Genomic DNA, 13,200 nt, shown 5'->3' on the forward strand with positions numbered 1-13,200 from the left:
TGGTAATAAGCAAGAGATCAAAATAAATGTAAACTTGGCTTCTTGCTGTTATTTAGTCATTACAGTTACGACAAATCTTTATGATCCCATTTGGGGTTTTCTTGGCAAAGATAACTAGAGTGGTTTGTCATTTCCCTCCCCACCTCATTTTATAGAGGAGAAATTGAGGCAAAACAGGGTTAAGTGACTTACCCAGCTAATAAGTATCTAAGGCCAAATTTGAACTCAAGAAGATGAGTCTTCCTAACTCTAGGTTGTGAATACTCTTTCCACTGTAACAACCCTATCTGTCCAAACTTGGCTTGGAATAGAATATTTTTCACCCCAATGTTCTTTGCTTGTAGTAGAGGCAAAAGTTACACAATAGTGTATAAATAGCAATAATGAAAATTATTTTTTGTAGTCAAATGATTGACATTTTGTATAGCTGGGTGATTAAATGAAGTAAGAAGCTGACACTGTTGCTTTATGATCTGCATTGGCTCTGAAAGTAGAGGACTTGGGTGTAAACTTTATCTTTGATGCATGCTAATCTTGAACTCTGGACAAGTATTTTGCCTCCCTGAGCCTCAATTTCTTCATCTGTAAAATGAGAAGGATGTCTCTGAGGTCCCTACTTCCCACCTGTGTGATCTTAAGAAAGTCTCTTTATTTTTCTGGGATTCAATTTCCTTTTTCATAAAATGATGCAATAGGATAACATGAACTCTAATATCCCCTCTGGTCTCCAAATCCTATGGTCCTAAGGTCTTATAATCATCAAGAATTTATTAGTCAGAAAAACAATCAACAAAAATGATGAAAAATCACTGAAAATTATTTAAAAATAAGACCTAGAAAATTGATGAAATTTTTAGCATAATAACATATAAAAATGGAGGAAACTACTAGCATAACTTTTAAGGAAAACATTGAAAAGTCATAATCTAATTTTTATGGAATGACATTTTTACTCATACATATATCTCTTGGTAAGGACTAGATCATATTTTAATTTCATTTGTTTGAGCAAGAGAGGCAGCTGGAAAGAAGGAAGACCTATGTTGAAGGCCCAGATAAGGATATGCTTGTTAGGGACATACTTTGATATTGTTCAGTCAATTCAGTCATGTCCAAGTCTTCATGACTCCCATTTGGGGTTTTCTTCACAAAAATACTGGAGTGGTTTGCCATTTCTTTATCTAGCTCATTTTAAATATAAAGAACTGAGGTAAACAGGGTTAAGTGACTTGCCAACGATCACACAGCTTAGCCAGTGTCTGAAGCCACATTCAAACTCAGGTCTTCCTGACTCCAGGTCCAGCATTATACCCCCCTGTACCACCTAGCTGCCCCTTTTCTGGCTGGATATAAAGGCCCAGTTTGAATGTAAATGATTATACCAATTTAAATAGAATCAATAATATACAGAATATAATTAGATTTCCCACAAGCCTTGTTGAACTATAAGAGATTAATTTTATAACAATAATGCATGGCATTAACTCTAAGGATTTAAATTAATGGTTTGACTAAATATGTGAGGATTATAAAAGTGAGATTGTGGTCACTGTTTTCTTCCTAAGTCAAAAAAATCTGTTAATAGCTCTTGATAATTTAGTATAATATACAGCAAAAGAGAGAAATGTAAGAAGGAAGTAAAAATATTTCCTAGTTAAATATCCTAGCTAAATACCTTATAATTGCTAATTCAAAGAAATTCAGCTAAACTATGACAAAAGCTTCCTAAGGTCTCAATCTCCATGTGGAAGTTCAATAACCTCTTCAATATGGGTCTCACCAGTGTAAACATCTTCCTTCAGTTCCAGTCCAAGTTCCTCCAAGTTCCAGATTCAGGTCAAAGAGGACTTCCCAAAGACTATCTCCAGAAGATTCCCTTCGGCCGAAAAATATAAATTTATAATGACTTCCTTGTCTCTTCCCCTCTTTGCAGGGGCCAATCACAGCTTCCAAATTGCCTAGCACTGCCCAGATGGGCAGTGTCTGCGGGATTCACACCTCTCATCCTCTTATCAAAAGGATTCACAATTTCCCAACTGATTGAGTGTTTATGAAGATGTGAACTCTTTAAGTAAGTGACTTGTGAATTCTCTTACTTGATAGCTAAAAAGTATTAATTAGGGGTGTTTTTAGTTTTGGGTTAATTAAATTAAAAGTTGCTGATTGATAGACAAAGAAAATTTGATTCAAGCTTCACAATCCCCCCTGTGATTCATTGGGTGACTAATCTCCCCAATGAATCATTTAACATAAACAGCTTATACTTCTAAAGATCTTCTAGCTAAAGGTGTATACAATATTGTACTTTCTAAGAGGAAACTACAATAGTTAGAGATAAGAGGGAAATAGAAGAGAGAGAGAGAAAACCCAATGTTTGCTAGGGGCATTGACAAAAAGGCCAATTAGTCCTCTTTGGCAAAAGAATTTACATCCAGAATAAATGTGTTCAACTCCCTTCAGTTCAATTATACCACAAAATTCGTCCTGGATCTTCTTGATGCAGTGGAGGTTTCTTTATGGCATTTTCTCCAAACAGTTCATTTTCTTGATTCAAGGAGTTATTGAGCTTCTTTTCCTGAAATGTTTTCTCAAAAAAATATTTTTTTTAAATCTTGGGTTTTATGAGAATTATACAATCCCCACAATAGGAGGGTATTGATCAATACCCTGATCAACTTAGGATACATTAATTTTCACTAAGAAAACAGTTTTATAAAAAACAGTAGTATAGTAGCTTAATGCACATTCAAGTACCAAAATCCCCCAAATCGTAAGAGCACATTTAATGACAATAGCAAATAAACCCACTATCACTAGGATTCACATGAGTTTCTATAGCCACTGAAGCTCATAGATACTTGTCACAAATTCTCCAGATCTAGCAAATTCTTCAACCTTGGCTGAGATATTTCTAACAAAGTCTATTACTGCCATCATTCAAAAATTTGACAGGAGGGCCCATAAAAACCTCTGTACTGATGATGAAAATTTTGGGGGTCTAAAATGTCACCAAAAATCAAGATCATTCTGGTGGAAGGGTAGAGTAGGCTGAAGAGTTACAAATATAAAAACCATCCAGAAGCTACTAGGCTTCATGGGGAATGCTCCCTTTCAGGGGTCATTCAGGGGTACCACATCCCCTAGGAAAACTTTTCCAACTCCTGGATGAGATAATAACCCATCATGGGGTAACCAAACTCCTTGGGAAACCTCCTCCCTCCTCTGTCATGAGACTGTAACAGCTGTAAAAGGCATGTCTTTATGTCTTCTTCAAGCAGTCTTCTGGAGATAGTCTTCAGGAGGTTGTCTTCAGAAGTAGTCTTCAAGGGACCTTCGCTGGAGACCTGCATGGAACACTGGGTCCTTCGGTCAAGGGTTAACAAGCCCTGATAGGCTGGATGTCTTCTCAACCTTCTTTTTGTATTCCTCTACTTTCACTCTTTCCACTTTTTTTTTGTAAATAAAGCTACTAAAAGTAAATTTGGTTGAGCCATAATATTTTTAAATCAGTGACCACAATATTAATTTAGAATTCTCACATATTTAGTTAAACCATTAATTTAAATCCTTACATAACAAAACTTTAAATCTTTAAAGAATAGTTAACTATTTCCATAATAATTTATAATAGTGTTTTCAAGGACACTGCTTAGGACTCATTTAATAAAAAAGTTAGAGAAAAATGAATCAATGGAACTGCCTACCTAAAAAAGAAAAATATAACTTCGCTAAATGACAAGCAATAGAGCACCAAGACAAAATAACTGGAAGCAATAAACTCTTTGCCAGGTGCCTTTCTGCAAAAATGCAAAATCAAATACAGAGACTATTTAAATTAACCTGCTGAACCTTATACAATACTGAATATATAGCAGAAGAATTTGCAAAAAAATAAGTTATCCTGTTCCTCAGACCTTCCAAAATCATATTAACTTCTAGACTTATTTGACTAGAAAATTATAAATGTTCATAAACATTTAAACTTATATTCTCATCCACCATTCCCCTAACATCTCTCAGTATCTTATTCACTCTAGTCTCTGAGGAAGAGGTGGCTCTTTTCCTTGCTAAGGCCAACTTCTCTAAATATACCCTTTATCTTATTCACTTCCATCTTCTCCAAGAGTTCTACTACTTCTTATCTTCACTCCCTATATTTTTAACTCTCTCCCTACTGACTCCTCTCTACTGCCTATAAGCAAGCCCATCTTCCTCATCCTTAAAAAAGTCCTGAGATCCTATAATCCCTTGCTAGCCATTCTTGTTGTATCTCTCTTTATTCTTTTCAGTTAAAATCTCTTAAAAATCCATCAATACTTGAGGCCTCTCAGGGTAGCTAGGTAGCTCAGTAGATTGAGAGCCAGGCCTAGGATGAGAGGTCCTGGGTTCAAATGTGGCCTCAGATACTTCCTAGCTATGTGATCCTGGGAAAATTACTTAACTGATTGCTTAGACTTTGTCACTCTTCTGTCTTAGAATTGATACCAAGAGAGAAGGTAAAGATAAGAATTTTTTTAAAAAGGGACAGTTAGGTGGCACAATGGCTAGAGTGCCAAGCCTGGGGTCAGGAGAACCTGGGTTCAAATCTGTCCTCAGACACTTCCTAGCTGTGGGACCCTGGGGAAGTCACTTAACTTTAACTGCCTAGCCTGTACCACTCTTTTGCCTTGAAACCACTACACGGTATTAATTCTAAGAAAGAAAATAAGGCTTAAAAACAAAACAAAACACTTGGTGCCTCCACTTATTTTCCACTCGGACATAATCATTCAATTGCAACTGCTCTCTCCAAAGTTTCTCTGAACAAATCTAATGGGCTTTTCTCAGTCTTTATTCTTCTTGACTTCTCTGCAGCATTTGACACTGCCTGACTATCTTCTCCAGGACTATCTCTTTTCTCTTCTTTGGATTTTTATGACCCTTTCTCAATCTTCCTCCTATCTAAACGTTCTTCCATTTCTTCTATGCTTTGCACATTGAATATAGTAAATGCTTAATAAATGCTTCTATCTTTCCTTCCTTCCTTCCTTCCTTCCTTCCTTCCTTCCTTCCTTCCTTCTTGCCATATATACTAACCTTGGGTATCCCACAAGGCTATGTACATTATCCCCATTCTCTTTTCTCTCTGTATTATCTTATTTGATGGTATTATTATCAACTCCCATAGATTCTATATATTCCAACTTAAATTTCTTCTCCTGAACTCTAATCCCACATCACCAACTGCTTAATAGGCATTTCAAACTATAAGCTCCTTAAATTCAGCATATTCAAAATAGAATTCACTATCTTTCCCCAAAAACCCATACCTCTCCCAAATATCCCAAACTTTTAAAAACTATCAAAGGTCACACAGGTGGAAAGTGGCAGAACTGGTATTCAAAGCCAGGTTTCTCTGCCTATATATTGACTATATGACATATCCATGTGATGTACGTGACTTCCTAAAAAATTAATTGAGCTACAACCACGCAGATTACATGTGAATTGCCAACATAGTGAAAGATCATGTACTTAGGATTTCTACCTAAGTGATGACAACAATATGGCAAATATAATTGTATGGCTGGGTTCATGGCTATCTGTGAAGGCAGAGCACACACAGTGGTAGAATAAAGGGCAGTGGCCCTCGGACTCCTAGGTCTGAATGCTAAATACCAATATGATGAAAAAAAGTCTGATCCTCAGGACTGATAAAATGTAAGCAGCAGCATCTCTTATGGGCAGCAACTCTTCTAGCACTTCTTATAGCTGGAGGGTCCTCCAGCTGAGTTAGGCTGCACCTGATAGGCTCATAGATGATTGGTAGCTGATCCATATTAGCAGGGATCTCACCACCATCATCTCTATTTTGCTCAACTCAGACAGGCAGCATTCAGGTCCTTCCTGGAACAAGAGAGATAAATGCCAGGGCCCTTTATATTAGCCTGGGAACCTAACTCCTTGCCATGGAACTCTATCCATTATTTTCTCACTCATTTTGAGACCTTACTTTCCCTGAATCCTGACTCCTACTGAGTTCCCATAAAACTTGTCCATATGTTTGTAGGAATAGACAATGGGAATTCTCTTAGTTCTACAATATGAGTAAGGACTTGTGGAAAATAAATATTGAACTGGAATATTTGTTGTGAAATGTTCTCCCTTCCCTTAGTCCCTGGAAAACCTTTTGATTATAAAGCTCAAATTAGTTTCTCCTCCTGGGCTATGAAACTGGGTAGAGTCCTCCTTTTTATTTAGATGTCTGTTAGGGACAACAGGATTTAGGGGTAGGGCCAGCAGCCACTTGACCCACTTGAGAGAGGAAGTAATAAATCAGTAGGCTCTAGATAGCCATTTTGAGTACAGTGACCCAACCAGATGAGAGGTTTCTTTGTGTCCTTAAGACCTGCCTCTTTCTGCGCTGAAATAATGAGGAAGGAGGTGAGGTCTTTGAGTCTACTTTCTCAATGGCTGTTTATGCCAAGAGGCAGGACTGAGTCATGAGGTTACACGGGTTATACCGTGTACCTTTAGAAGTTCTAAGGACTTTGGCTCTTTTTCTTTTTTCTTTCTTTTTTTTTTTTTTTTTTTTTTTTTTTGGCTCTCCCTGCTGGCCATACACATGCTCTTACCCAGCTGCACTCTCTTGGCTTCTGTTCAGACTGCAGAGGTAGTCCACTGGCTAGTTTAGTTTGTCAAATAGTCTATTAATAAATTGTTTATTGAAATTAATAAATATAGTCTCTGAAGAATTTCAATTGTTACAAACTTGAGGCTAAGCTAGTCATGCCATAACACTGCAGCATATGTTCTGGAGAGAGACCTCATGTTGTAGTCTTCATTACCAGAGCCTGATTATAAATCTATGACTCACAGAGCTTGGAAAACTGAAAAACTGTGAGGACAGTGGGAATTTGAGGACTAAAAACTGTTGTGAAGATACAGCCTAGACCTACCTAGTTCTGAACAGGAATCTCTTTTATAAAATGTAAAGCAAGTAGATTATCCAGCTTCCTCCTAACTTTACATTAAGAACGCCACTGCTAGTAAGCACTTTGCCTCACAAAGAAACCCACTGTACTTTCAGAAAGCTCTAATTATGTCCTTTTTCCCTTCATATTGAGCCAAAATCTAAGTTCCACACACTTTTTGCTTTATCCTATTCTTTGAAATCAAGTAGAATGAATCTAATTTTTGTTTTATATGACAGTCTTTCAGAAACTTAAAGATAGCTATTATGTCACTATTAGCTTCTCTTTTTCAAATTAACCTCGGCAAGACAATCTTTGATAAACCCAAAGAACCCAGCTTTTGGGACAAAACCCCACTATTTGACAAAAGCTGCTGGGAAAATTAGAAAACAATACGGGAGAGATTGGGCCTAGATCAACATTTCATACCCTTTACACCAAGATAAACTCAGAATGGTTGAATGACTTGAATATAAAGAAGGAAACTATAGGTAAACTGGGTGAGTACAGAATAGTATACTTGTCAAATCTATGGGAAGGGAAAGATTTTAAAACCAAGCAAGAGTTAGAAAAAAAATCACAAAATGTAAAAATAAATAATTTTGACTATATTAAAATAAAAAGGTTTTGTACAGATAAAACCAATGCTACCAAAATTAGAAGGGAGGCAACAAATTGGGAAAAAATCTTTATAACAAAAAACTCAGACAAAGGTCTAAAATATACAAGGAGCTAAATGAATTGTACAAAAAATCAAGCCATCTCCCAATTGATAAATGGGCAAGGGAAATGAATAGTCAGTTTTCAGATAAAGAAATCAAAACTATCAATAAGCACATGAGAAAGTGTTCTAAATCTCTAATAATTAGAGAAATGCAAACCAAAGCATCTCTGAGGTATCACCTCACACATAGCAGATTGGCTAAATTGACAACAAGGGAGAGTAATGAATGTTGAAGGGGATGTGGAAAAATTGGGAATTAATGCATTGCTGGCGGAGTTGTGAATTGATCCAACCATTCTGGATGACAATTTGGAACTATGTTCAAAGGACTTTAAAAGACTATCTGCCTTTTGATCCAGCCATAGCACTGCTTGGACTATACCCCAAAGAGATAATAAGGAAAAAGACTTGTACAAAAATATTTATAGCCGCGCTCTTTGTGGTGGGAAAAAATTGGAAAATGAGAGAATGTTCTATGATTGGGGAATGGATGAACAAATTGTGGTATCTGTTGGTGATGGAATACTATTGTTCTCAAAGGAATAAACAACTGGAGGAATTCTATGTGAACTGGAATGACCTCCAGGAATTGATACAGAGTAAAAGGAGCAGATCCAGGAGAACATTGTACATGGAGACTGATACACTGTGGTACAATAGAAGATAACGGACTTCTCAACTAGCAGCAATACAAGGATCCAGAGCAAGGCTGAGGGACTTGAGAAAGAAAACTAGCCACATTCAGAGGAAGAACTGTGGGAGTAGAAACACAGAAGAAAAACAACTGTTTGATCACATGGGTCGATGGGGATATTATTGGGGATGTAGACACTAAACAATAACTCTAGTCCAACTATCAATAATATAGAATTAAGTCTTGATCAATGATACATGCAAAACCCAGTGGAATTGTGCATCGGCTAAAGAGGCTATGGGGGTTTAGGGGAGAGGGAAAGAACATGAAATATGTAACTATGGGGAAATATTCAAAACTTTAAAAAAATAAGCTTGCCACTAGTTTCTCTTTTCCTATTCCTATTTCCCCATCTTCTAATCTCTAACTTAAAGGATGACTTTTTTTTCCTGCCTTCTAGAGAGATGCTTACTAATTGGTAGAGTGCTTAGATATTAAATTCCAACTCTAGATAACAATATATATTTTGAGAGGTGATTAACTCATACCCAGGTTCCTCTGGATATACACAGGTTCCACTTCCATTCAATTGGCAGGTATCTTGAGATGGTACATCAGAGTCCTTTCCATCTTGACTTGAAGAAGGACCACTGGTCACACGATTCTGCTGCATATCCCACTTTCGAGCCACATTGCAAATTGTTAACCTTTTCTTCTCCTAAAAAAAATACACGTGACAGGAAACTATTTATGTTTTTATGTGTGACATTTACACAAAAAAAGATAACAGAGAGAAAGGGTAATCCTTCCTATTTAACTTTGTGATAAAATGCAATCGCTTGTTGTTACAATATGCATTCCAGAGAATTAGCATGCCAGTATTATCTAGTAATTATAGAAGTAGACTGTTATCCTAAATGTAATAACTGAATAACAAAACTATATATAAAAGGGAAATAATCTATTTAAAAAATAAATTAATGAAGTGGAGTAATAAGGCATAAGCGCTTTTTGTACATATATAAATTCGCCACTATTTATTAATGATTCCCAAAAATGCAGGTCTCAAGTCCTTCATGGTAATTGTACTTTCTTATTCAATGTTGAGATGGCAAAATTAGACATTTTCTATAAATGTTCATGAATGGCTGATTACCCAATACATAGTAAGTTGGCAAATTTGTGACATTTGAAATTGCTAGGATATGTTAAATATTTCATAGAAGTATGAGAAAGTATAGATACTTCTGGACAGCATACACAAAATGAAGGAAAGAACAGTCCATCTTCTGAGAACAATAAAGATATTTTTAAATGATTAATTGTGATACGGGCCAAGGTGCTGAACAACCCAGGCAGGGCTGACCTTATCACAGGTTACTCTAAAATCAAAAATCTAGACAATTAAAATACTGTTCCTTCTTTTTACCCATCTTCTATGCAACCAGTGAGATTTTATGGGGAAAAAAAGTTCTGCTAGAGCTCTAACTAGAAGACTATCAAAGGTTAATTCCAAGACATGAAACAGTCCACAAACAAGTAATCTGGACATGGTGAAAAATTTAAAAATCCCCTGACAAGTAATTATTTTTCTCTAAATGATAAGATAGGAGTAGAATTTTATGGTGGGGAACCCTAATGACTAAGCCAATAACAGGATGGTAAGAGTAAGAGTCAAAAGCTATAGAGAAAAGCTTTGTCGTGTATCAGGTAATGACATCCAAGATTTGACTCAGGCTAGGGTTGAGAAAAGAGGCTTGGTCCTATTCAAAACATTGGATCCCTGAGTGTGGACAACAGAAGATTCTTCAAGAGGTGCCTTGCAGCATGTCTCATAGCCAAAAAAACACAAGAAAGTCATTGAAACAACAGAGAGCTAAAAAATGCCCTTTTTCTACCAGACTCATAAGTCCTTCCAAAGGTGAGAATGAGAGGAAATAAAAGAGAAATGCCAGCCCTGTAAGAGAGCCATGTCTTCCTGGAGAAAGTTCTACCAACCAGTTTCTGGGAAACGTTTTTTCCTCTGAAATTTTGCTTTCTCAGGCTTTTCAAACTTTCCCCAACAATAGACACTGGGGAGAAGGCAGGGTAAACCAGGTGGAGAATGTGATGGTATGTTCTGTGAGGAGAGATGGGGGTACTTCAAGGATCCTAGATTCCTGCAAAGGCAAGGTCTGGTGGAAAAGAGAAAATATTTCCTCCCGTCAATGAGTTGTCTGTACCTTTCAATACAATTTGTTTCAGGGGATAGATGGAAGTAGAGGGAGGCACTTCTGAAAGAATAAGGCAGGTGAGAGTCAGTTTACAAAACCCCATTAGAGGTCCATGCCTTTCTCTGTCTCTCCAATCCCCAGGACTTTTCTTTCCCCACAAGTTTGCTCTTCCAATCTGATTCAATTTAGGGAAGAGAGGGGGAAAAAGCTTGAAGCCAAGATGTTCCTGGAAGGCTGGAAGATACTCCTCCCCCCACTTCCTAGGTACCTGTTCTGAATAAAGACCAGCCACCTAAAGAGGTTAAAATTTTAAAATATGGCTGAAAGACTGGACTAAAAGTTAAGAAAACTAGGTTCTAATTTCTGTTCTGATATTATCTCTGCAACTCTATTACTCTATCTGATCTATAAAATGAAGGGGGTGGAAAAGTGGTTTCCAAGTTTCTTTTTAGGTCTGATAATTATTAAGTCTATGAGATTTGGGCTTCACTAATTCCATCTCAGCTGAGTCTAGATTTCATAAGAGTTAAATAAAACTTCTGTAACCAAGAGTAAGTTACTCTTTTGGAATTAAAAATCAATAATTGATTTGATATAGTGTCCAAAGAAATTGTTTCTAAGACAGTTAAATATTTTTAGAGCAACAGTAATAATTAAAACTCCACAAACATACTGTATAAAATAGTCACAAATGTACAGGTCCTCAATTCAGAGAGAAAAATTATTTGTGGAGAGATCTGGGCCAACTATTTGTGATCTGTAACTTCTGGAGTTTAATCCTAGGAGAATGGCAGTATGGCAGGAAGTCTTGACTATGATCGCTGAGGATTTGGGACAATTATCCAATCTGAGTTGTACTACATTTAAGACAAAAAAAATCAGTGATGATGTCTTCTACCCAAAAATCATTTCCTGACTCCCCAGTTTTTGGTTGTTGTCTTTTGTAATCAAAGAAAACCAAAATGACATCACTATGTTATGGTCAGTGTACAGTGTGTTTGACTATGGCTGATCAGGTCAATATGAATTCAGAAGATTCTATCACAAGTCAGGCACAAATAGCCCATATGAACATTTAGAATGGAAATAGCAGTAAATTTGTGGATCTTGCATTTCTTTTGAGCTACTGCAATTCTGTTTTGTTTATGGAGCAAAATGTGTTCTTTGATGTGCCATGCTGGAAAGTCCTATGTCAGTGTCTCCTATGTGTCATAATACCAAAGTTCTTGAGAGACTTTTAAAGTGTCCTAGTATTGATTCTTCTGACCTTTGTGTGAATGTTTGCCTCATGTGAGTTCCCCATAAAATAGTTTTTTAGGCAAATGTGTGCTTGGTATCCAAACAATGTGGCCAGCCCATTGGAGTTGTGCTCGCTACAGTAGTTTAAATGCTTAGTATTCAGCTAGAGAAAGAACCTCAGTACTTCATACCTTTTCTGGCCAGATGATCTTCAGAATCTTCCTAAGACAATTCAAATGGAAGCAATCCAGTTTCCTGACATGGTGCTGGAATAATGTCTAGGTTTCACAGGAATACAACAATGAGGTCAGCAGAACAGCTCTGTAGACCTTCAATTTGGTAAGCAGCCTAATCTATTTCATCTTCCTCTTTCTTTCAGAGGCTCCTAAACACTGAACTATCTCTGGAAATACATGCATCAACCTTATCATCTATGTGTACATTCGTAGGAAGTATACTGCCAAAGTTAATGAACTTATCCACAGCATTCAAAATTTCTTCATTTGTTATAAATGATGATATAGTGCTGACTGGTGGAGAACCTCTGCTTTTTTGGTGTTCTCAGAGCAAAATTATAAGCAAAGAAAATTAGTCCACACTCACTTGCATATCTTAGTCTCAAAAGGCTGCATTGAGTGCATAATCATCTACAAATAAAAAGTCATGCACTAACTCTTCTCTACACTTTAGTCTTGCCTTGCAACCTTTTCAAATTAAGTAATTTACCTTGATGCCATTTTCATCCTCATTGAAGGTGTCCAACAACATCACCAAAAACATCATGCTAAAAAGCATAGGAGCAAGCACACAGCCCTACTGTGTGTCAAGTACTATGACACTATTGGTGTCAAAAAAAATGTAAGAGCATCATCCATTCTCCAGAATCTGCACAAGCCATGTTTAACAGTTATCAAAGGCCTTGGTCAGACTGATGAACATTGTGTACCAACTTCTGTTCTTCTGGTATTTCTCTTGGAGTTGTTGGACAGCAAATACCTTATTGACCAATTCTTTGGTCCTTTCTGAAGTCACAATGGCTCTTGGAAAGATGAGCATATTTCAGGGGGAAGATCAGACTAGTCTAGGAGGACTCTGGCAAGAATCTTGTCAGCAATGAATAAGAGAGAAATCACTCTGTTATTGTCACAGGACAACCTATTTCCTTTTCTTTTATATAGACAATAGAGGCATACTTGATCTCCCGGAGGATAACTTTCTCTTGCCATATGCCTTGGAAGATTTCAGCCAGCTTTTTTATGAGCAGTGGACACCCTGCTTATAAATTTCTGCTAGAATGGAATCAGCACCAGGCATTTTGGCACCAAAAAAGAGTCTAACATGTTAAAACCTCTTCTTCAGTTAGAAGTTTAGCCAGAAAAGACTGGCTCCAACCTAAAGTATATATAATCAGTAGCTTCAGCACTGATTGATGATGAT

The 13,200-nt window shown here is 36.9% G+C and overlaps 1 protein-coding gene across 4 annotated transcripts in view; it reads right to left on the reverse strand.

The window, feature by feature from the left end:
• The window catches only part of LRRC49 (leucine rich repeat containing 49), a 212,263-nt gene that overhangs the window by 46,098 nt on the left and 152,965 nt on the right, over positions 1-13,200 (reverse strand). For all 4 annotated transcript variants that reach the window (XM_044662387.1, XM_044662385.1, XM_044662384.1 and 1 more), the window contains one exon: positions 8,860-9,029. In XM_044662387.1, coding sequence (XP_044518322.1) covers positions 8,860-9,029 — 170 coding nt within the window. The remainder of the gene's footprint in view (positions 1-8,859; positions 9,030-13,200) is intronic.

This window comes from Gracilinanus agilis, chromosome 2, assembly GCF_016433145.1.
Source record: "Gracilinanus agilis isolate LMUSP501 chromosome 2, AgileGrace, whole genome shotgun sequence".
In the NCBI taxonomy this organism is placed as follows: Eukaryota; Metazoa; Chordata; class Mammalia; order Didelphimorphia; family Didelphidae; genus Gracilinanus; species Gracilinanus agilis.